The sequence below is a fragment of the Balaenoptera physalus genome, assembly GCF_965194825.1.
Source record: "Balaenoptera physalus genome assembly, chromosome: 19".
NCBI lineage: Eukaryota > Metazoa > Chordata > Mammalia > Artiodactyla > Balaenopteridae > Balaenoptera > Balaenoptera physalus.
Genome location: NC_138900.1, coordinates 38,855,255 through 38,879,226, shown reverse-complemented (window position 1 = coordinate 38,879,226; position 23,972 = coordinate 38,855,255). Strand labels below are relative to the sequence as shown.

General features: G+C 38.1%; 2 protein-coding genes across 4 annotated transcripts in view; both read right to left on the bottom strand.

Moving 5' to 3' along the window:
• Positions 1–23,972, bottom strand: part of LPCAT2 (lysophosphatidylcholine acyltransferase 2) — a 63,940-nt gene that overhangs the window by 13,358 nt on the left and 26,610 nt on the right. For all 3 annotated transcript variants that reach the window (XM_082436957.1, XM_082436958.1, XM_082436959.1), the window contains 3 exons: positions 23,249–23,331; positions 20,522–20,647; positions 19,005–19,158 (listed from right to left, as the gene is read on the bottom strand). In XM_082436957.1, coding sequence (XP_082293083.1) covers positions 19,005–19,158; positions 20,522–20,647; positions 23,249–23,331 — 363 coding nt within the window. The remainder of the gene's footprint in view (positions 1–19,004; positions 19,159–20,521; positions 20,648–23,248; positions 23,332–23,972) is intronic.
• Positions 3,048–4,131, bottom strand: CAPNS2 (calpain small subunit 2). The gene has a single exon (XM_082436960.1). It carries the CDS (start codon positions 3,976–3,978, stop codon positions 3,229–3,231), a length of 750 nt encoding a protein of 249 aa, XP_082293086.1. The 5' UTR covers positions 3,979–4,131; the 3' UTR covers positions 3,048–3,228.

The following is a 23,972-nucleotide window of genomic DNA, read 5'->3' as shown; positions in this document are numbered from 1 at the left end:
TTCAAATTCAAATCAGTCCCATGGTAAAAAATTATTCCTCAAAGCTGTGGTTCTTTCCTTTAAAAACCAATGGAACTCCTCAGGAAGAGTATTATTATTCAAATTCAATAAATTCTCAGTTATCCAGGAGAGTCAGGGAAGAGGTATTCTGTTTACCTCAATATTCTTATTAAGAGCATATTTCTACCCACCTGCATAATTGTATTATCAATTTTCTAGGAATTAAATTGTTTTAATCCACTTAGCATTAAAAATAAGACATTTAAAAAAAAGTAATTCTGAAAGCACTTCAAGATTAATAGGTACATTAAGTATCAGTGCCCTGCAGGTGCCTCAGCAAATATTTTTTAAGGCCTGACCATGGGTTAGTTGTACAGTATTACTGATGAAATTTGATTGAAGTTGATACATAAATCAACTTTTAAATCACATGCACTATTACTCAAAAAATATTTTAAAAGTGATCTTTAAGATGATATACAAATTTTGAATGTTTTTGGACATTTGCTGTTCTTAGGTACAGAACACACAGTTCTTTTTCCTGCTATTACAGGTTATAGAATTCAGTGTATTATATCAAGACTAAGGTGTTTTTCAAAATCATATGGGATATTTTGAAATTTAAAAATGTAGATGTATAATTTCACATTTAAACAAAATCATTATTATTTTCGACTTACTACATTGATTGTATTGCTTTTAGAAATGTGAAAATGAGATGGAGTTATATTAATGAAAGCCCTTCATCTTAGGCTATCAGTAGTCTTCCATGTAGAAAAGGCAACATTTGAAAAAAATTATCAGGTAAATACTCCCTCTTACACTGAAGATGTGCCTTTAAAACACCAACTAAAACAAACAACAAAAAAAAACCCATTGGATGGAAATTAAGAAATTCAATCACTTGTTAGGCTATTGGTTCTACACAATGCCAAAGTTTTGTTTACTTGGAAAAATCCAGACTTTGGACTAAATTTTCTGGGATCCACTCTAGTGCCTGGGGTTATTTGTCAAATTTTACACAAATTCAGAAAAGAACAAAAGAGAAACTTAGGTAACTTCAGGATGTTTTGCCCTGTGCATGCAGGAGGAGAATCATAAAAGTAGGTAATCCCTTAACTAGAAGAGCAAGACAAATACTTAATACCACCCCTAGTGTGAGATAATTGTCTTAACTTTCACAAAACATTTAAAATGAAGTGAGGGGAGAAAAGTGGGGCTACATTTTCTTTTTCCCAACCATCATGTGGAAAGGTTAAATTATAAACTTAATATTCTGAGACCTTAAAAGGCATCTTGGCAGATTTCCCCTTTCCTGGCTATATTATTGCAGCCATGCCTAACAGACTAGTGGCCGTATTCTAAAACAGGGATCCTGATATTAGTGTGTGGTTGCTGGCAGCAGCCTCATCCTTATATAACCACACCTGTTTTAAGCAGCTCCCCAGACCAAGTTTAAATTACAAGTCCCTTGAGGAAAGCGGACGTGATCTCTGGGCTTGGCTCAATTCAGAATTACACGCATGTGGTATTTCATAAATATTATATGATGGTGATAATGGTGTCCACAGAGGCTAAATGCCAACCTCTTCTATTTTCACTGGGGATCTCTAACAGGCAGCTGAGGGCTGTTAACAGGCCAGTTACATCATTTCAAGAGTTACAGCTTTCCTCTAAATGAGTCAAAAAGGAAGGATTTATCTTCAAACTCAGGATGATCCTCCAAAGTAGATTGGGAGAGAGGGAATGCATTAAAAACCAGAGAAGCAGGAGGGGTAGAAACCAATTAAATAGGCAGATGAACAGAGCACTTGAAAATGCAGCCTGTCTAGCTGAGTCTACTGGCCGGGAATTCCTGGATTCTGTTTGCCCCGTTATCACCACCTGAATCAAAATGAAAAAGCCAAACCAAGGGCCATTCACAAGAAAGGCACAACTACCCCTGCTTTTTGGGTGGCAGTTTCTCCATACTCCTATCTTCTTTCTTTTGGAAGCTAGCAACACTGACTCCTGTGGGGGGGGCCTCAGTTTTCAGCTGAGACTAATATGAAAAATACAGTGAGACAGCCTAACCTTAAAGCTGTGGCTGTCAACCTTGGTTGCTCTTCAGAATCACCCGGGGAGCTTTAAAAAATACTCATCTCTGAGCCCCACCTCTAAAGATTTTTATTTAACTCACGTGGAGTGGGACTCAGCTCCAGCGCTCTCCCGGTGATTCTAAATTGCAGTCAGGGCTGAGAGCCACTGCAATAAAGACGCAGCAACATTTATATATATTTATACATCTCTCTCTCGCTTTAGATACCAAATAACTGGTTATGATTTGTGTACATTTTCTTTGTTTACTTTTTTTCCTGTCTGCAGTTTTCAAACAAATGAAAGAATATTCTTTGCTCTGAGGCAGGGCAAGGCATGACAAGAGCTGGCTAACATCAGCAGGGCATGCCTGATTTTGTGTGAAGTACATGTAAGAGTGATCACTTTGATTCATTAAGGCAACCAGAGACATTTCAACTATAAGTACACTCTTTCATTCCCCAATGCCCTGATCCTCTTTACAATTATATCAAAACAAAACTGTTACATGCTTATTTTGCAAGAGAAACGGGACTAAAGAAGAATTCTAGATTTTAGATAGTTGTTTCACCATTAAAAAAAAATACTACCTTTTATAAAACTGCTTAATTTCACATTTCTGAACCTGTTTCTATACAGTTAAGCAGATTTAAAACACTTTTTTTTTTAATAAATGTAATAGAAAGACCAGATGTGAATTAAGAGAAAAACAGGTTTTGAATTTCCTGCCTCCTCACCTTTTTTAAAGGAAAAAAATATATCTCCTGAGAGCTTTCTTGATTTATTCCAGGATTTTTTTCAAAATTTCATTCTTAACAATAACAACAACAGCTTTCCTGCTCTTTGGAATTCATTCACCAAATAAGAAATGACCTATTAAAATCTACTCCATTAGAGCCTGCCCTGCACTCCCATCACATAAAGTCCATATAAATCCCGTGTCTCAAAAAGCCGACAAACCACTCAGAACATTTTTCATGAAAAATCTGTTTAATTTAGCAGTAAAGGGCAGCACAAGTTCAGAAATAGGTCGGGTTATGAAAGAACTCAGCAGGAAATGACAGCTTTGGATGGGGTAACCGCAACCGTGCAAGAGCATGGCTAAGCTTCAGCACTCCTGTCCCCGGGGGTAGTCCTGACTTAGTGCCCACTTTAGGAATACATGGTCAGCTGCAGCCATTCTTGGGTAGACACCTGAATCAGGCCATCCGCATCTCTATCCAGGGATTTGAAGGCACGAAACATGGCATCCAGGCGAACCAGGCAACCGATGAAGTTGTTAAAATCCGTACTTCCATCCTCATCGGCATATCGGCGGACAATCATTTGGTAAAGTTGTTCCTTTAGCTGGAAGCCTGCTGCCTGCAGAGCCCCCCGCAGCTGAGAACTTCCCAGAGACCCAGAATGGTCCCTGTCATATTGCTTATAAATACGCTGCCATTTCTTGATGTTGTTCCAGAAATACTTAAATTCTTCGAAGCCCAGCTTTCCAGTTGCGTCATTGTCCATGATGGACACGATGCTCCGGCAGGTGTCAAGACTAAAGCCGTCGGACTTCAGATCCTTGTGCTTAGACAGGACTTTGTTGAGAATATTCATTAGGTCAGTGGCACCTACCTCCATGTCTAGTCCAGCCAGCTGTGCAAATTGTTGCCGAAACCGCCTAACTTCCTCACTTTCGTTGGCCTCCACGTTGGTGAAATGCTGCTCAGTGGGTGGTGGTTCCGGGGTATACTGAGCAGCTGCAGCCTCACTGATAAAATTCACAAGTCCTCCAACTATCCCTCCAATATTTCCTCCTCCTCCTCTTCTCTGACCGCCTCCTCCAAGAAGGTCTCCAAGAGCTTGTCCAAGACCTTGACCTTGATCTGCTCCTTCCAATACAGCCTTTGCAAGAAACATGCTTTCGGTTTACCAAGCAAGGGTAAAGGCTGCTGATATCTTGGAGGTGGTGTGAGAGAGATGAAATGGAGTCTAAGTAGTTTACATGTGGAAGAACTGGCTTTTCTGTACTTGCTTGCACTGTACCACACCCTGGGTGCACCTCCTACCCTAGTTGCCTGAATTCCACTGTAGTTGCCTGAATTCCACTAGGTCCTAGCACCTGCCATTTTTCAGAGGGCGTCAATAAAATACTCCTAAGTCACAGTATGTCTGACAAATTAGAAGAAATCATATTTTTAAGTGTAACATATTAAACTATACATTTCCGTATGCTGTTAACTATTTTTAGTTCTCTTTCTCAGCACCTGAAAGATGACGTGGAGTTTCCTAACAGGAGAAGGTAAATGACTCAAGGATATCAAGAATTTCTTTTCTAAGGAATATTTATTGTTAGGGTACAATTGAAGAATTCCGGGGCACTGGAAAAATTTTTACCTAATTCTCTTCCTTTAGCAAAGATTTGCAGCATCCAATGTTCTTAAGAAAAACTTGGAAGGGGGATTTTTAAAATGCAGGGTCCCCAGGTCCCATCCTCAGAGATTCTGATTCTGTATAGTCTGCTGTGGGGCTCATGATTACGTTTTTGGAATCTTTTGGAAGTGTAACATTCACATAGAAAACTGTACAAATCACAAATATATAGCTCAAAGAATTTCACAAAATGTATATACCCACGTCATAACACCCAGATCAAGAAACAGAACATCACCAGGACTCCCGAAGCCTCTTCATGCCTCTTTCCAGTTATTCTCCTCTCCCAAGGGTAACTAACCATTGTCCTGACATCTAACACCACAGATTCATTTTTGTACCTTAAATAAATGGAATCATATAGCATATACTTTTTTGTACCTTGTTTTTAAATTTTTAATTAAAAAATTTTAAAATTGTGGTAAAATACATGTAATGTGCAATTTACCATTTTAACCATCTTTTAAAAAATATTAATTTATTTGGTTGCACTGAGTCTTGGTTGCGGCAGGCGGCTCCCTAGTTGGACTCCTTAGTTGTGGCACGTGGGCTCTTTAGTTGCAGCTCGTGGGCTCCTTAGTTGTGGCAGGTGAACTCTTAGTTGCAGCACGCATGTGGGATCTAGTTCCCTGACCAGGGATCGAACCCGGGCCTCCTGCACTGGGAGCGCAGAGTCTTAACCACTGTGTCACCAGGGAAGTCCCCCATTTTAACCATTTTTAAGTGTACAGTTCAGTGACATTAAGTACATTCACATTGTTGTGCAACCATCATCACCATCCATCTCCAGAAATTTTTTCTTCTTGCAAAACTGAGACTCTGTCCCCATTAAACATTCCTTCCTCCCCTTAGGCCCTAGCAACCACCATTCTACTTCATGTCTGTATGAATTTAACTGTTTTAGGTATCTCATATAAATGGAATCATACAGTATTTGTCCTTTTGTGACTGGCTAATTTCACTTAGCATAATGTCTTCAAGGTTCATCCATGTTGTAGTATGTGTCAGAATTTATTTCTTTTTTAAAGCTAAGTAACCTTCCATTGTATGTATATAACATTTTTTTTATCCATTCGTCCATTGGTGGATGCTTGGGTTGCTTCCACCTTTTGGCTTTTGTGAATAATGCTGCTACGAACATGGGGGTACAAATATTTCTTCAAGTTCCTACTTTCAAATCTTTTGGTTATATACCCAGAAGCAGAATTGCTGGATCAAATGATAATTCTGTTTTTAATTTTTTAAAGAACAACCATACTATTTTCCACAGTGGCTATACTATTTTACATTCCCACCAACAGTGTGCAAGGGTTCCAATTTCTCCACAGCCTTGCCAACACTTGTTATTTTCTGGGTGGTTTTTTTTTTTGTTTGTTTGTTTTTTGATAATAGCCATCCTAATGGGTGTGACAGGATATCTTATAGGGGTTTTAATTTGCATTTCCCTAATGATTAGTGATGTTGAGCATCTTTTCATATACCTGTTGGTCACTTGTATATCAAGAAATGTTTATTCAAGCCCTTTGCCCATTTTTTGATTGGGTTGTTTGTTTTTTTTGTTGTTATTTTGTAGCTCCTTCTACATTCTGGATATTAACCCCTCATCAGTTATACGATTGGCAAATATTTTCTTCCATTCCATGAGTTGCCTCTCCACTCTGTTGACAGTGTCCTTCAATTCACAAAATTTTTGAATTTTGATGTAGTCCAATTTATCTGATTTTTCTTTTATTGCTTGTGCTTTTGGTGTCATATCCAAAAAATCAACAAGAAATCCACTGTCACAAAGCTTTTCTCCTACGTTTTTGTCTAACACAAAACCTAATAGCTTTAGCCCTTATGCTTAGGTCTTTGACCCATTTTGAGTTAATTTTTACATATGGCATAAGGTAAGAGTCCACTTCATTCTTCTGCATGTGGTTATCCAGTTTTCTCAGCACCATTTGTTGAAAAGACTGTTCTTTCCCCATTGAATGGTCTTGACACCCTTATCGAAAATCATTTGTATGCACACACACAGGTTTATTTCTGGGCTCTCTATTCTATTCCATTGGTTCATATCTGTCTTTATGCCAGTACCACACTATTTGGATTATTGTAGCTTTGTAGTAAGTTTTGAAATCAGGAAGTGTAAGACTTCCAACTTTGTTCTTTTGCAAGACTATTTTGTCTATTCAGCATCCCTTGAGATTCCATATCAATTTTAGGATGGATTTTCTGACTTCTGTAAAAAAAAAATGTTGTCGGGATTTTGATAGGGATTGCGCGGACTCTGTAGACCACTTTGGGCAGTACTGACTTCTTAACAATATTAAGAATTCCAATCCATGAACACAGGATGTCTTTCCATTTATTTGCATCTTTTTAAATTTCTTTGAGCAACACTTTGTAGTTTCCAGTGTACAAGTCTTCTACCTCCTTGGTTGTTTATTCCTATTTTATTTTTTTTAATGCTGCTGTAAATAGAGTTGCTTTCTTAATTTCTTTTTCAGATTTACTGTTAGTGTATAGAAACACAACTAAGTTTTTTTTTTTAAATAAATTTATTTATTTTGGGCTGCATTGGGTCTTCGTTGCAGTGCACAGGCTTCTCACTGCGGTGGCTTCTCTTGTTGTGGAGCACGGGCTCTAAGCGCGCGGCCTTTAGTAGTTGTGGCATGCGGGTTCTAGAGTGCAGGGTCAGTAATTGCACTGCAGGGGCTTAGTTGCTCCACGGCATGTGGGATCTTCTCGGACCAGGGATTGAACCTGTGTCCCCTGCATTGGTAGGCAGATTCTTATTTATTTATTTATTTATTTATTTATTTATTTATTTATTTATTTATTTATTTATTTATGGCTGCATTGGGTCTTCATTGCATGCGCGTGGGCTTTCTCTAGTTGTGGTGATCAGGGGCTACTCTTTGTTGTGGTGCACAGGTTTCTCATTGTGGTGGCTTCTCTTGTGGAGCACGGGCTCTAGGCTCGCGGGCTTCAGTAGTTGTGGCACGCGGGCTTCAGTAGTTGTGGCTTGTGGACTCTAGAGCGTAGGCTCAGTAGTTGTGGCTCATGGGCTTAGTTGCTTCGCGGCATGTGGGATCTTCCCAGGCCAGGGATCGAACCCATGTCCCCTGCATTGGCAGGCAGATTCTTAACCACTGCGCCACCAGGGAAGTCCCCACAACTAAGTTTTGTGTGTGGATTTGTATCCTGCAACTCTGCTGAATTAGTTTATTAGTTCTAACAATTGTGTGTGTGTGTGTTGTCTGCAGGATTTTTTTACATATAAGATCATGTATTCTGTGAGCAGAGATAATTTTTCTTCTTCCTTTCCAGCTCATATTCCTTTCATTTCTTTTCTTGCCTAACTGTTTTGGCTAGGGCTTCCAGTACTATGCTGAAGAGGAGTAGTGAAAGCAGGCATCCTTTTGTGTTCCTAATCTTAGAGGAAAGGTTTTCAGGCTCAAACCATTGAGTATGATGTTGGCTGTGGGCTTTTCATATATGGTTTTTATTATGTTGAGGTATTTTTCTTCTATTCCTAGTTTGTTAAGTGTTTTTATCTGAAAGGGTGTTGAATTTTGTCAAATGCTTTTTCTGGATCGATTGAGGTAACTGTGTTTTTTCCCCCTTCATTCTGTTAATGTGGTTTATTACATTGATTGATTTTCATATGTTGAACCACCCTTGCGTTCAAGGAATAAATCCCACTTAGTCATGATGTAAAATCCTCTTTATGTGCTGTTGAATTCTGTTTGCTAGTATTTTGTTCAGAATTGTTGCATCAATATTCATATGGGGGACTTCCCTGGTGGTGCAGTAGTTAAGAATCTGCCTTCCAATGCAAGGGAGATGGGTTTGATCCCTGGTCAGGGAACTAGATCCCACATGCATGCCACAACTAAGGAGCCCATGAGCTGCAACTAAGGAGCACACGTGCTGCAATTAAGTAGCACACGTGCTGCAACTAAAGGAGCTGGCAAGCCGCGAGTAAGGAGCCCGCCTGCTGCAACTAAGACCAAAATAAATAAATAAAATAAATAAAAAAAACAATTCATATAGGACATTGGTCCGTAGTTTTCTTTTCATGTACCGTTGACGCTTGAACAATACGGGTTTGAACTATGTGCCTCCATTTCTACTAGGATTTTTATTCAATAAATACATACTACAGTCCTACACTTGAGCTTGGTTGAATCTGTGGATGCAGAATCATGGATACAAAGGGCCGACTATAAAGTTATACGGAGATTTTCGACTGCATGGGGGTTGGTTCCCCTAACCCCTGTGCTGTTCAAGGGTCAACTGTACTATCCTTTTCTGACCTTGGTATCAGGATAATGTTGGCCTCATAGAATGAGTTGGGAAGTATTCCCTCCTCTTCAATTTTTGGGAAGAGTTTGAGAACGATTAGTGTTAACTCTTCTTTAAACATTTGGTAGAATTCACTAGTGAAGCTATCTGGTCCTGGGATTTTCTTTGTTGGGAGGTTTTTAAAAAATTACTCATTCAATCTCCTTACTAGTTAGGTCTGTTCATATTTTCTGTTTCTTCATGATTCAGTCCTGGTAGGTTGTACATTTCTAGGAATTTGTCCATTACATCTAGGTTAACCAATTTGTTGGCATACAGTTGCTCATAGTACTGTTTTATAATACTTTTTATTTCTGTAAACTTGGTAGTACTGTCCTCTCTTTTCTGATTTTGTGTGTCTGGCTTTTCTTTGCTCAAAATTACATTTGTGAGATTTTATATTTTTAATAAGTATCTTCAGAAGTCAGTCTATGACAGATAGTCCCAGATAATACTTTGAGAAACCTCACCCTTGATACTAGGTAGAGTCAGGGTACAAGCCTTTCAGCAGTCTTTGGAAGTTCTATTGGTAAACTCAGGGAAAAGTGGCCAGGACATAACTAAATCCTTATATCACTCAGCATTTTGGACCTTAATTTCAATCTGCAAACTGATGATAATAGTATCTCCCCTGCCTACTTCATAATGATTCAATTTCTTTTATTATGTTTCAGGACTTGGACTCAATGTTTAGGAGAGAAAGATGAAAACATCAGGATTGCTGTCCTCAAGGATCAAAGAGACCCACAGAAAACTAGGTGTTGTAACTATAATCTGAGGTCTATTTTCACATTTCTACTATTAATACTAAACTATTACATTTGTATATAATATTCTTTGGTATATCGATTTCATAGAATTTCCCTGGAAGACATAAAAGCATTTGAAATAAGGAAAGAAAAACTCAGAGAAGTTAAGCTACTTATAAAAGGTCACACAGCTAATATATTGTACAGGATTACCAAACCAATATGGGTGCCCAAAAGGGGAACAATAAGTTCTGGTGAGGAAAGGAAAGGAGAACATTTACCTACAGAAGAGATAAGGTGTAGACCTGACTATAGGCTAAGTCAGAGTTCTCCAAAATGTAAGATATATATATATATATATATATATATATATATATATATATATATATATATATATATATATATATATATATATAAGGGGTGGTGTAGTGAAAAGATAGAGGAACTAAAGCATGTGTGGTATTCAAGAGATAATGAGTGGTCCAGTGTGATGAGAGTTTACTGCTGAGAATGATGGGAGATAAAGGCAACTCAACAGAATAGAATGAAATTGGAAAGGACCCTGAACTGCCATGTGACAGAGTCTATCTCACAGGTTACTCTGGAAAATACTAAGACTCAAATATGAAGTCAAAAGGAGGTTAAACATAAAATTACTTTATAAACTGTACAATTCTAGAATTAAATAATGATTATTCTAGTTATTATTAGGGAGAGAATAGTAGCTGGGAGACACTGCTCTGTGTAGGACATGAGAGCAATGTCTCCTGCCACACTTAGTGGTTTATAGAAAACTCTCCATCAACTGGTTTTATGGCACAATGACTCCAATAACTGGTCTCATGGGCACCGTGAAATGGTCTCTGTAAACACCAAAGGCCAAATGTCTTCCTTTACCACACTGAAGAAGCACCACAAAAGGACTTTCTTCCCTTTAGGGGATCACAAGGGGCCATCTGGCCTCAGACAGATTTAAATCCATTCATATAAGCTTCTGAGGAAATTACATGGGCTTTGTTTTTATAATATTGCAAATTAACTTGACAGCATCCATTGTCATATAAAATGTGCCTCCTTATGACCATCTGAAGTGTTTTTCGCTGAAGTTTAAATCCAATTCCTCTCATTTATTTTCTGCTAAGATGGAAAGCATTTGGCTAACAGTTTCTCATAAGCCATCATAGAATAAAAGACTGTTATTAGATTAACAAGCCTCTTCTTCTCTGGACTATTTAATCCCCTAAGGCTATTTATTAGAACATTAATAGGAACTTTGGTTGCTGTCTGGGGGAACTCTACTGTGTAGCTCTGGAGAAAAAGGGTAGGGGAAGAGCCCATATTCAATGGAAAATTTAACCTTAATTTGAGGGGGAAGAGTTATTGAACTTAAAAAGTTAACAGTGACACACGAATGCTACTAGCAACACTATTCATAATAGTTCCAAAGCAGAAACAACCTAAATATCCACTAACAGGTGAATGAATAAACAAAATGTGATAAATTCATATAATGGAGTACTATTTGGCAATAAAAAGGGATGAATTACTGATACAGGCAACGACATGGATGGTCCTCAAAAACTATAAGTGATAAAAGCCAGACATGAGACTGTATATCGTAAGATTCCATTATATGAAATGTCCAGAAAAGGCAAATCTATACAAGTCTCTATTCTAGTCTTTATTCTAGACCAGGTCTAGAACAACGCAGAAGGACTTACTATAGTGGTTGCCTAGGGCTGGGGGATAGGTAGGTGACAGGAATTAACAGTTAATGACACAAGGAATCATAACGGGGTGATGGAAAAACTCTAAAACTGATTTATGGTGCTGGTTGCACAACTTGGTAAATTTACTAAAAAAATCATTGAACTGTATGCTTGAAATGGCTGAATGCTCTGATATGTAAAATATGTCTCAAGAAAGTTATTTTTTAAAAGTCCAGAGATGGTTTTTAGTAAAAAGAATACTGAACTAAGAGTTCTCAGTGTTGCAACTAACCAGCTCTGTAGCCTTGAGCATGCAACTTCCTCTTTTGGGCTGGAAGCTTCCTGAGAAATGAGGAAGATGGGCAATTTGACACTAAACATCCTTTCAGCTCTAGAATTCTGCGGGTCTAGATCTTCATGTGCCATGAAGTGGTGACTGCAGCTTCGTTCTTACCTTGCATTCAGTTTCCTTCTCATGCCCAAGTATTTTTATGTTATATATGACTGTAATTTAATCCTTTCCTTGGGTCTGGTTCTACAACTTTTCAAGACATACTTACATACCCTTATCCTCACTTTGACGTATTGTCTGGTTTTCAAAAGTATTCCGGTAACCTATCAAATATGTTGCTCCTCCAGACAGAACTCCAAGGTGGGGGGACTGAAGCAGGTCTCGAATAACACAGGACACACAGCTCCCACTTTCAGTGAGGGCTCTCTGTCAAGTGGGGCTTTCACCTAACTGCAACATGATCTGGACCAGACCTTCCTAATTTGTTGATGAGAATGTCACGTTGGATGAAATCAAAAGCCTTTCTCGAGTCCATATAGATAGTATCTATTTCTTCTTCTTTATCATCTTGGACTGTCACTCTGTCATAGGAGGAAATTAAATTGGTCTGACACAATTTGCTCCTTACAAAGCCCTGTTCTTTACCTCTTTATGCTCTTGGAGGAAGCCATTGCTCACTTGTTCCAATAAAAAATTGAGCTTTAGTCAATGCCCTCTCCTTTCTGTTTCCTCTAAGTGTCTCCTAGGTAGACTTGCATTGAGAAGCCAAAAAGAAAGCATATAATTCTCATGCTTAAAAGGATATTTCTAGTGTAAGAACGCTCAGGGAGGGAAAATATTATGCTGGACTACATGGGGGAGTTAAGTCACCCTGAGAATTGAAGAAAGAAATGGTCAGACATATAGGCCATCAAACTTTCAGGATGACTGGTACAACTGGATAGGAATGTTCATCTAGCCCACTCAGAAAGTTATAGCCTTCTTCTGTTAATTATATCATATAAGCTTTAGAGTTCATGTAACAAATCCTGATTAATTGAGATTGGAATCAAGATGAGTTCTTTTCTCTAGCTTATGAGCGATGAGGAAGAGGAACGTCCCGTGTCATGAGGGGAAATCGAGTGTGAATCGGCAAAATATTCCTGATTTTAGAAACTCGCTTTGAAGCCGCTTGGCGTTACACCACCGTTCGCCTTCTCTTCCCCACATCTCCCACTCCCCCCTCCCGTTTTCATGTCCAATAAATGTAATAGGTCTCTACAAAAAAAAAAAAAAAAAAGATGAGTTCTTTTCACATGAGCTATGAAATACTAAAGTACACATCAAACCTGAACTGGAAATTTAAAGGATATTAGAAAGGGGAAAAGGGGGGTGGAGGAGGGATAAATTAGGAGCTTGGGATTAACAGACACACACTACTAGATATAAAGTAGATAAACAATGAGGTCCTGGTGTGTAGCACAGGGAAAAATATTCAATATCTTGTAATAACCTATAATGGAAAAGAATCTGGAAAAGAATATATAAATATATATAACTATATATATATAACTATATATATAGTTTTATATATATATATAACTATATATTTATATATAGTATATTTATATATATATTTATTTATATATATAAATATATATATTTATATATTTATATATTTATTTATATATATAAATATATATAAATATATATATAACTATATATATAGTTATATATATATATATATAACTATATATATAACTATATATATATATATATATATATATATATATATATATAACTGAATCACTTTTCAGAAACTGACACAACATTGTAAATCAGCTATACTTCAATTTAAAAAAAAAGGATAGAAGACTTCACTGTTGCAACTATTCACCTCTGGCACTGTATTATGAAAGCAGCCATAGACAGTACATAAACAAATGGGCATGGTTGTGTCCCAGTAAAGCTTTATTTACAAAATAGGCGTCAGACTGGATCTGGTCTATCAGCTGTAGTTTGCTGACTGTCACCTGCTGTATTTCCTAAACTGATGAAAATAAAGCATGCTGGTAAAGTTTAAGGACTGATTGAAGGATTGCAGTCAGGGCTTATAGCTACCATCGTTCCACATCTGATTTAAAGGGGGTCACTCTGAATCTTTATTCTCACCAAATCTGTCTACTTCTTATTGACATCCTCTCCATTTCTAACTAGTGGTATATCATTCATCTTCACAGATGACAGAGACTGATTTCTAATAACTCAGCTATAGTCTGGCATGAGCTCACACTCTTTTTACCAAAACAATTATGCACACAACAGACCACAGGCTAAGAAAATTTAGATAGATGGTTACTATTTCCATTCTCTAAAAAATGTGAAAACTGTCCTGATTTTTCCCATTTCAGCCTTCTAACTGGTACTTAGTTCTTCTGGCATTACTATGTCCTTTGTTTAAATATTAGAACAGGAAAGGTGTGTGTATACTTTAGCACTTTGACAATCCAGCATTTTAACTATTCTGGAGATCTTTTATTACTGTTTTGCATTGTGTGGAATGAATGCGTTTCTTTATCCCAAGTTCTTCCTGTCTGCCCTGTTCTTGGCATTAGTTCAAGTGTTAAATCGTGAGCAAATAATGAGCATATAATAAGCATCCTTGCTTGCCCTTCCCTGTTAGAGAAGGTAGGGTGCTGTATTATGCAGATTTTCATGCTGAGAGTTAGGACAGGGCACTTATGTGGCTTAAGTGACTGGAAATAAACAGAGAAATGTTTCTGAGTGGGGTGGATTAACTTTTTTTATTCAGTTGTACAAATTATACTGAAAGTTTAGGACCAAATGTCCCACAAAGTCAAAAACATTTACAATCCGGCTCTTTGCTGAAAAAAGTCTGCTGACCCCTGAAATATAGCTTTGCCACCAGCGAATATACATACCGTTATGGTGATGTGTGCCAGATGGAACATTACCCTGAATGTATCATGAGATGTAGTGTAGACGAGATGACTTGCCACTAGTAAGAGGTAAGAGGCAGATAACATGGTATACTGTCAAACTAGCAACAAAGATGACATGTGTGCTGAAATATCTGAGGACCTTGTCTCATAGGTATGTAAGATACTGCTGGCAGGGCAGCACACGGCTCTGCTCAATAACACAGCATTGAAGAATGAATGAAATAAGGTGATGCTGTGTAGATATTCTTATGACTGTTAAAATGACTGTGTTATAATTATTTGACTTAGCCAGTGTTGTTTCTCACAGTGTTGTCCCATTAAGTGTATTTAAATGCCTTCAAGAGTGTTGGCAAAAAAAATCTAGTCTTGAAAACTGAATTATGAATATAAAAAATGTTGAGGGCTTCCCTGGTGGCGCAGTGGTTGAGAATCTGCCTGCCAATGCGGGGGACACGGGTTCGAGCCCTGGTCTGGGAGGATCCCACATGCCGCGGAGCAACTGGGCCCGTGAGCCACAATTGCTGAGCCTGCGCGTCTGGAGCCTGTGCTCCGCAACAAGAGAGGCCGCGATGGTGAGAGGCCTGCACACCGCGATGAAGAGTGGTCCCCACTTGCCGCAACTAGAGAAAGCCCTCGCACAGAAACGAAGACTCAACACAGTCATAAATAAATAAATAAATAAATAAAAGAACGTGAATTTCTAAAAAAAAAAAAATGTTGAGAAGCCACTGTTTTAAACTACTGTCTCAGCTCTCAACTCTAACTCATGTGGACTTTTGACTAATCCCAGTCAGCCTCTGATTCAGAGAGTTCAGTGTACATTCGGGAAAATAAAGAAGCTGAATGAAACCTAAAGATGAAAAGGGTCTTCTTTTCCTTCTTTTCAGAGATGAGACCTCTCCACAAAAAACTGTCCTAAACCAATGACCCATGCTATGCTTTGGATCATGAATGCCACATTTCTGTTGGACCTTGAAATCATCTGCCATCGCATATCTGACAATCTAAAGGAACACATCAGATTGTCAGAAGAAACTGAATAGACAGCACATTTTTTTTTTTTTTAGGACAGACTGAGACGAAAACCATTATGAAGTTTTTGCAGACTTGCCAGGAATGTATGTGGGAAGAAGGAGTAAGGGAACATGGAGAGATATACAGATCTCTCCCCTTCGCCAAAATACCAACCACAATTGCACCAGACTTGGGGAGAGATTAAGAGAAGAAAAGAAGGAAGGGGAAAAGGAGAATAAAGTGGGAAAGGCACATGGGAGGAGCCCTCTGCCCTGCAAAAATTTATAGCTACTGAAATGAAAGAGCAAGAGGAACACCCCACCCTCTCTCTTTCCCACCCTTCTTCCTCCCCCACCCCTCAGAAGTATTGAGTTTAGCAAGATAAGCTACTCAGAGAGAAATAAACTATGACTGAACTTCTTTTGTCTTTTCCGTGGAACATTTCCCAGCTAAATCCCTCCAAGAGAGCATGGAAGCGGGGATGCGCACAGGGCGTGGCAATGATTGCATAATTCAGTTTCTCAAAACAAAGCAAACCTTCACAGGCACAGACATGCAGGTATGTTAAAAACAAAAAAAAGGAAAGCGAGAAAGACAGAGAGACAAAGAGAAGAGAAAAGGAAGAGGTAAAGAAAGGCCAAATGCATTGGTTGTTAATTCTCCAGATTATTTTCTCTACCTTCCAGTATGTTGGAGATCAAATGTGTTTTAAAGACCAACTCATGGTCTATATCTAAAGCTAAGTCTATACACTATACAAAGAAGTGAAGAAAACTTACAGGTATAATTGATACGTGAGCCCATTGAAGCAGTCCATGCAGAAGCGTGATTGACCACACTGGCCACAAAGGTTCACCAGTCTCCAAACTGCTTGGAGCTAATTGTATTCTTTCGTTCAGAGTGAGTCAATCTGGCTAACTAGGGCTTATTGTAATCCTTGGTTTACACTCCCTTCCCCACTCCCAAATCTTCCCACATATCCCAGTGCTATAGAAACAATGGGGCCACTGGCAGGTATCATCAGTCATCAAAAGACAGAACTGATGTCAAAGCAATCCTGTTATTGCTGTTATGACAGTTTGACACCTGAAAGACAGGGCAACTTCTATAGAGACTATTTTTAATCTTGATTAAAAATCCTGATGAGCATAAAGTCTATGATGTGCTTTGAACTTCCCTCTTGGTCCGTTTCATGTCACTTCCCATTTACCCATCTCCTGTCCTTATTTGTATGTCCCTGCCATATTCCTTCCTGTCACCAAGTTCATATTTATAGAAACTTTATTTAAAATTGCTTGCATGGTTTCCAGAGCCATACTGAAAAATGCTATACAAACCTCACAGAAATACTAGTAACAGTACAAGTGAAAAGTGCCTCTATTTTCCCAACTTGCACTGTTACATCCCATAATTTACATCTCCTTTTCCCTAAATCTTCATTACACTTTATAGTAGCACCATTGCAGTGACACATTACCACTTCACGGACAAGGAAAAAATATTTGTATGCTGCAACAAGCACAGAAGAGAGGCTTGTCCACTCCATACGGAAGAAGGTTGCTTACCTGCATCATGTTAAAGAATAGTTCATCTAAGGGACTTCCCTGGTGGTGCAGTGGTTAAGAATCCACCTGCCAATGCAGGGGACACAGGTTCGAGCCCTGGTCCGGGAAGATCCCACATGCCGCGGAGCAACTAAGCCCACGAGCCACAACTACAGAGCCCGTGTGCCACAACTACTGAAGCCCGCGTGCCTAGAGCCCGTGCTCCGCAACAAGGAGAAGCCACCACAATGAGAAGCCTGCGCACCGCAACAAAGAGTAGCCCCTGCTCGTCGAAACTAGAGAAAGCCCGCGCCCAGCAACGAAGACCCAATGCAGCCAAAATTACAATAAATTTAAAAAAAAAGAATAGTTATCTAAGAGAATAAGTCACAGAATAAGTCATTAGGAATGTTAGTGACCTCTGGGTAAGAAGAAAAAGAAAAGCTCTGTCCTGGTTTCTGTCCGCAGGCTATAATTTCTTTGCAAAATATCTTTTCCCAGTGGTTGATAGAGACCTGGGACTTCTGGGGCCAGCCAGGATGGAATGAGCCCAGTTTAGCCTATCTCTCCTTCTCAATACAATTAGAAACTCTGATCGAAATACAAAAAGCACTACCTCTGGATAAAACACCATGGCAGGAGGAACTTGAAAAACAACCAGATAGGCCTGAAGGCAGCAGGATGAAATTATTAAATTGTTGAAAGGGAAGAACTCTATACAGAATTCCATATATGTACAACAAAAATATCCCTCAGGAATGAATGTGAAATAAAAAAGATCACAATCCTAAGTATTTACCCAACCCTAAGTATTTACCCATGTAAAAGGAAAACCTATATTCACTCAAAAACCTATACATGAACGCTTAGAACAGTTATATTCAAAATTGTCCCAAGTTGGAAATAAACCAAATGTTCCTCAATTGGGGAATGGATACACCAAGTATGGTACATCCACCCAATGGAATACCACTCTGCAATAAAAGGAGACAAATTACAGATACATGCAATAACATGGCTGAATCTCAGATGCGTTATGCTGAGTGAAAGAAGCTGGACTCAAAAGGATATACTAAATGATTCCATTTGTATGGCATCTAGAAAAGGCAAACCTATAGGGATGGAGTGATTGCCAGTGGTTAAAGGTGAGGGAAGGGGTTGACTATAAAAGTCTAGCTACAGGGAATTTTTTTTTTTTTTTGCAATTGTATTTCTTGAATGTGGTGGTAGTTACATGCCTCTACGCATTTGTTAGAACTCACAAAACTGTAACCAAAAAAGTAAACTTTACTGTCAACTTTATATATTAAAAAACAAATTAAAAAGAGAGAACTTGAAATCTTGATGCACTTTTCCTAAGGAAACTTTGACATTTCAATGATCTAACTCCATGTACGTACATATTCGTAAGCAGAAAACTGAATCCCCACTATAAGGACAAACAGTCAAGCTTTAATTGAAAACTTTGTTATAAATAAACTAAAATCTATTTGGTCTTCGGATGTTTTTGGGGAAGTCCAGAAACCTTCAGGATAGAATAGTACCACCCGTGTCATCAATGTATGATTTTGACATAAATATTAAAATTCTTGCTAATTATGTAAACCTTTCTAATTCCATACACAAATATGGGTATATGGTCACAATATTTAATTCTGACCTGGTGTTTAAAATAAATAGACACTATCATAACTGTTGCCACACACATACACACAATTATTATTATATTAGTATTATTATTACTACTACTACTACTGCTACTACTACTATTAAGCGGAAAAACAAAATCATGCAATTAAACTATGGGCTCAGCCTTGCTTCTTCTAACACTGACCTAGCAAGTTTTTCTAATGCCTGCCATACTGATTTATACCCTGTGGGGACTTGCGAAATAAAAACATTTGCGTGTTAAAGATTAAACTTTAACCTACCCTGTCAAAGAGTGCAAAAAGTTGTCTCAAGACATCTGAAACAGGCAGCTTCAAATACTCCGCAAATTCTTCAATTCCGATTCTTCCTCCTTTAGAGGAACTTGCAATAGCGGCATATTCATCCAAATGCTTACGAATCCCATCCCAATCTAATCTAAACAAAGAGTTACGAAGATGTGTTATTAGCGTTTTACAATTCACATGAACATTTTGTGAGCATTGTTTTATTCATCTGTCTGAGGGAAAAATATATTCAGCGTTACATTTGAAAAGGAGAAGAAAACGAATATTTTAAGGCACATTTTGAACATGGATACAGACTTCTAATTTTTTAAAGGATATTAGCATAACTGTAATTATCCCAAATATCTGAGGGGAAGAAAAGTAACTGGGAAAAGGAGCAATGTGGTAAGATAATAAATGACTCATGAGAAGAAAAAAAGAACTCACATTTTAATCTAAATATTACTTAGTAAGTCAACAGTACTTACTGAGTTGTTAAAAAAAAAATACAATTCTTGCTTTCAAGCTTTCCGGATGATAATGAACTCACATTTCACAAAATGTTGTGATGGGGGATTCATTAGACTTTGTACACTTCCTCCAATATTAGTTATAAAACACTTTAAAAAACACTGGAAAATATACTGTGGCTTACATCACATCCTGTAGAATTAAACAGGTGACAACACATACTTCTACATCCAATTTCAGTGACTATCTAATTTTTTCAAATCTATAGGAATACTGTAAAAATATAACATCAAAACATTGCTGTCTAGAAGATATAAATAATGTTTGCTACATCAGTTATCAAAAAATATTTTTTAATATTGAACTTTAATACAGTAACTGGTTCTGCAGCTCCCTCCTAGGGAGGATGCCAAGGTCTACTGAGTTAATAAATTCTGCAGATCCCTGTCAGGGCTGAAAACAATGAACTGTAATCAGAGAGGGATGTGGGAGTTAACACCTTCATACCAGAAAGTTCAAAGGGAATGTTCTAAATGGTTTAAACCAGATCATAAAAATCACAATTTTTTTTTTTTTGCCTTTAAAAAAAATTATGTACCCAGAAGGAGAAGGTTGATCTAGGGAAGTATTTAAAATTCAATGATGGTCAGAATTGCTGCTCTACAAGTCAATTCCTATTTCACATGAGGAGTTCTGACCACCTTGTGCCAGTACCATATAATTATGCCATCTTTCTTATAAGAAGGTGGCAGGACCAACTACTCAGCTGTTTCTGGGTAGGGAGGCAGATCTGCGCTGACCCACGTTTACTGTCTCGTTCTCCTCCCATGACCAACGCACATATTTCTGAGTTAGCTGTTCTTGAAAAAAACAAAACTAGATGAACTAAGTGGGAGATAAGTTCACATCCCTGGCTTTCTTAATAAACACCACGTAGGTTCTAGAGTTTGAGCATTAATAAAACCACAGAAAATAAACATACTGGATTTCAGATCTCTTTTGGACACCTTTAGGAAAGTGTGGTAATTTTAAAATATGCTTACTTCAATTTCCGGCTGATTTTGGTAAATTCCACCAACCCAGCTTCCATAGGCAGTGTTAGCTGTCCTGCTGAAATCATCAATCTGCAGTCTTCATAGGTGTGATCTGTTATTGGAATTCTCAGAGCTCTAAAGTATTAAAAAGCAAACAGATTCAACTTTTTCAAAAAGGTGATGGTTTTTCATTAGGCCTGAATTGGTCAACAAACGACAGTAAATGGAAAAGTATTTACTACTTTTTGAACCAGTGGCTTTGGCTTACTACTGCCAAAGAGACATATTTCTCTACTTCACAGACTTATTGTGGCCCGAGTTAATCTCCTTATGTCTGTGTGCTTCTGCCAGCTAGTCATTTTTGTTCTGTGTTTTGACTACAGTGATAATAATAGTTGAGTTCAGTCCATGGAAAGTAATGAGAAGACTTAGGTTCAAGTCCTATGGAGTCTTTTACCAGCTGGCACTTAACCTAAGCCTCACTTTTCTCATCTGCACATAGGAATAATCACTTCCTCCACAGGGTTATTTTAAGGACCAACTAAGAATGCCTGTGGAAGTGCCATTTAAACAGATAAATGGCACCTGTACATATTATAAGTGAACGGTCTATCCATATTGCTAGCCATCTGTCTTTCCATCTTTTAAGACTGAAGATCACCTTCTTGCTACATAGCAATCTTCAAAAAATACTAATGAGGACTGATTATAAGATCATATTTCTTCCAAACCTAAACACCCTCCATCCTCAAAGGAGTGCACAGCACTGACTACCTTCCTCCTGCTCAGAGATCTACTAATAGTGAACCAGACCTGGAAAAAATACATATTAACAAGAACTTGAAAAAACACTTGAGTGACAAGAAGAAAATCTGTGCTGTACATAAAATAATTTCCTGCAGATCCCTCTTGGCTAAATTTTTATTCACACACATTCAGTGACAATCATAAAATTATGTCATCAACTGTTATTTGATTTTGTTGAATCATGGCTAAGAACATTCAATTTTCAATGAATGCAATATGAATAAACATTTTTTTCCTACCTGCCACTAAGCTGTTTTTGATTAATGACTATTTGGGTGTAAGAATATATAAGGAAAATAAAAATTAAAAACACTTCAGGAATTATAAGAGTAAGTAGTAGAACAAAACAGTTAAGAGCTTGGGCTTTGGTAATAGGAAGTGTGGATTTGAATCCCAGCCCAGAGACTCTCACTATCTGCCATGATCTGGAACAAACCACTTAGCCCTCAGAGCCTCCATTTCCTCACTTGCCTCAGAGCTGCTGTGAAGATTATGTTAGGTAACACAAGCAAACGGCCTAGCACAGGATTTGGTAAATATTTATTAGTGGTCGACCACCGCTACTTACCTCGGCTTTGCTCTTTACCATTTTCAAATGCTTTTAACATATACTTTCCTACTTGACTCTCATAATAACCAAAACTATGAGAAAAGCCAGGCAAGGATTAGAATTCCCACTTTACACATGAGGAAAGGAGCCTTGGAGGGGACTTATCCAAGGTTGTACAGCTAACTGAGGTCTTTCTTACTCTTTATCCAAGGCCCTTCTACCTCCACGCCTCCAAATCCAGGAAAAGCCTGCTTAAACAAATCTTTCCTCTGTTTTTAGGCAGGTTTTGGGAAGTCAAAATATCTGATGTAAATTCTCTCAGTTCCTAATACTTATCTTCCTTCCTAAATTTTGGACATAAGCTAGTATGAAAACATAATGGAAGAGGGAAGCAAACAATCTCAAAGCAAACTTTGTAGCTGCTCTAGAAACTAGGTAAATCAAGTACATGTAGGGACACATAGTAACAAAAGTTTTTCAGCCAAACACTTAAACATTTATTCTTTTTTGAAAATAAAGTTAGTCTCCTGTGAAACATTAATATATGTAATATACATATAATATATATACTCTTGCTTATAATGCCAAATTCAGCTATGAAGCTAAATTCAGAGTTCTCATTGCACTTTTACTAAGAGAATAAATACTGCTGGCTTATTAGCTCCAAACCTACGGTTGGGCATGATTGAGGGAGGTGGTGCTTGGGGAGAGGGTGCACACCTGGAGGGTTCTGAGGCTGCCTGGGTGGTGGGGATAGTATAACACACTCTTTCATTACAGGAGGAGAGGTGATTTATTTAATCAGGATAGTGGCCAGTTAAAACTCCCTTAAGTGCAGGAAAATACTTGCCTCATGTTGTGCAGTTTCTAAATCCTAAATTTATAGCCATCCCCTTAATGAGGGTGACTTTCCCCCTTTTCTATGCATCTATTGCATTCCCTTGCAAACTTTTTCCTCTTTGGTGCTATAATCATTAATGCCTTTGAAACACGTGGCCTTGGCAGCTATATGGAGGCTGAGGGGATAGAAGGCGGGTCACAGCAGGAACCACTCAGACCATCATTAGCTTTGTCTGACAGCGGCTGGCCAGCTTGGGAGAATTCACCCTTTGGAGGTCACTGGCTGGTTTCTCCTGGTTCATGTACCCTCCCTGTTCCCCTTCTGGCAAAGCTACATCTCCATTAGTTTGGGGTTACGTCAGGGAAAATATTTATAGATTGTCTTACCGACCGCATTCCTAGGCACATGATTTTTCCTTACCAAAATGAGTTGGGGAATGAGGCCCTCAGAAAAAAACAAAGACTTCAAACAATGTTAAATGCCATTTACCAATAATTTTAAAACTATTTACTGATCATAATCACATATAGATACTTACTCTGCCATTAAATTCCGGACTCTACTGGCAAAAAGGACAGGATCACTTTTTTCTTCATCATTTGGTATTTGAACAGGCATAAACTGAAAAGCAAATATACCTTTCCATTACAATTGTGAGGCCTAAGACTTTAAATGCTAAATTAATTTATAAGCTGTCATTATATGAAATCCCCTTTCTAGCACACGGGTTATAGGATAGAATGTAAAGAGCACTGGGCTTGGACTCAGGAGATCTGAATCCAAGCTCTGGGTCTTTCTGCGTGTTAACTAGTATGACCTTTAACTTTCTGAACTGTCTCCTCAACTCTGAAAGGAGGGCTATGACCACCCACGTCCCTGGTTGTGGTGAGGATGAAATGAGCCAACGTCTGGAATTCTGGAAGTTGTAAGCTGAAACTACTCAGATCTTACTCTCAAAGCTGCATTTTCTCCCACCTACCCTCTGTGTGAAAACGTTATTAGTGGTAGTACTTTGTTTCTTGTAGTTTATCTTCTCTATCCATTCCTATATCAGCCATATTTTTATCACTTGATCAAGCTTTATGTTTTATTATTTCTTCTGTTTGTTTTTGAACCCTTATATTGGCTTTCTACCGTGTTTTGCTTTATCATTTTAAATTTTACTTTTTTTTCTCCACCTGATATTCTGTGATACCTCATTTGTACTATTCTTGTTTTTAATTATAGTTTCCTAACATTAACAAGCTTTCAGTGCTATATTT

Excerpts from the sequence above, each read along its gene's own strand:
- CAPNS2 (XM_082436960.1), bottom strand. The coding sequence starts at position 3,978 with ATGTTTCTTGCAAAGGCTGTATTGGAAGGAGCAGATCAAGGTCAAGGT.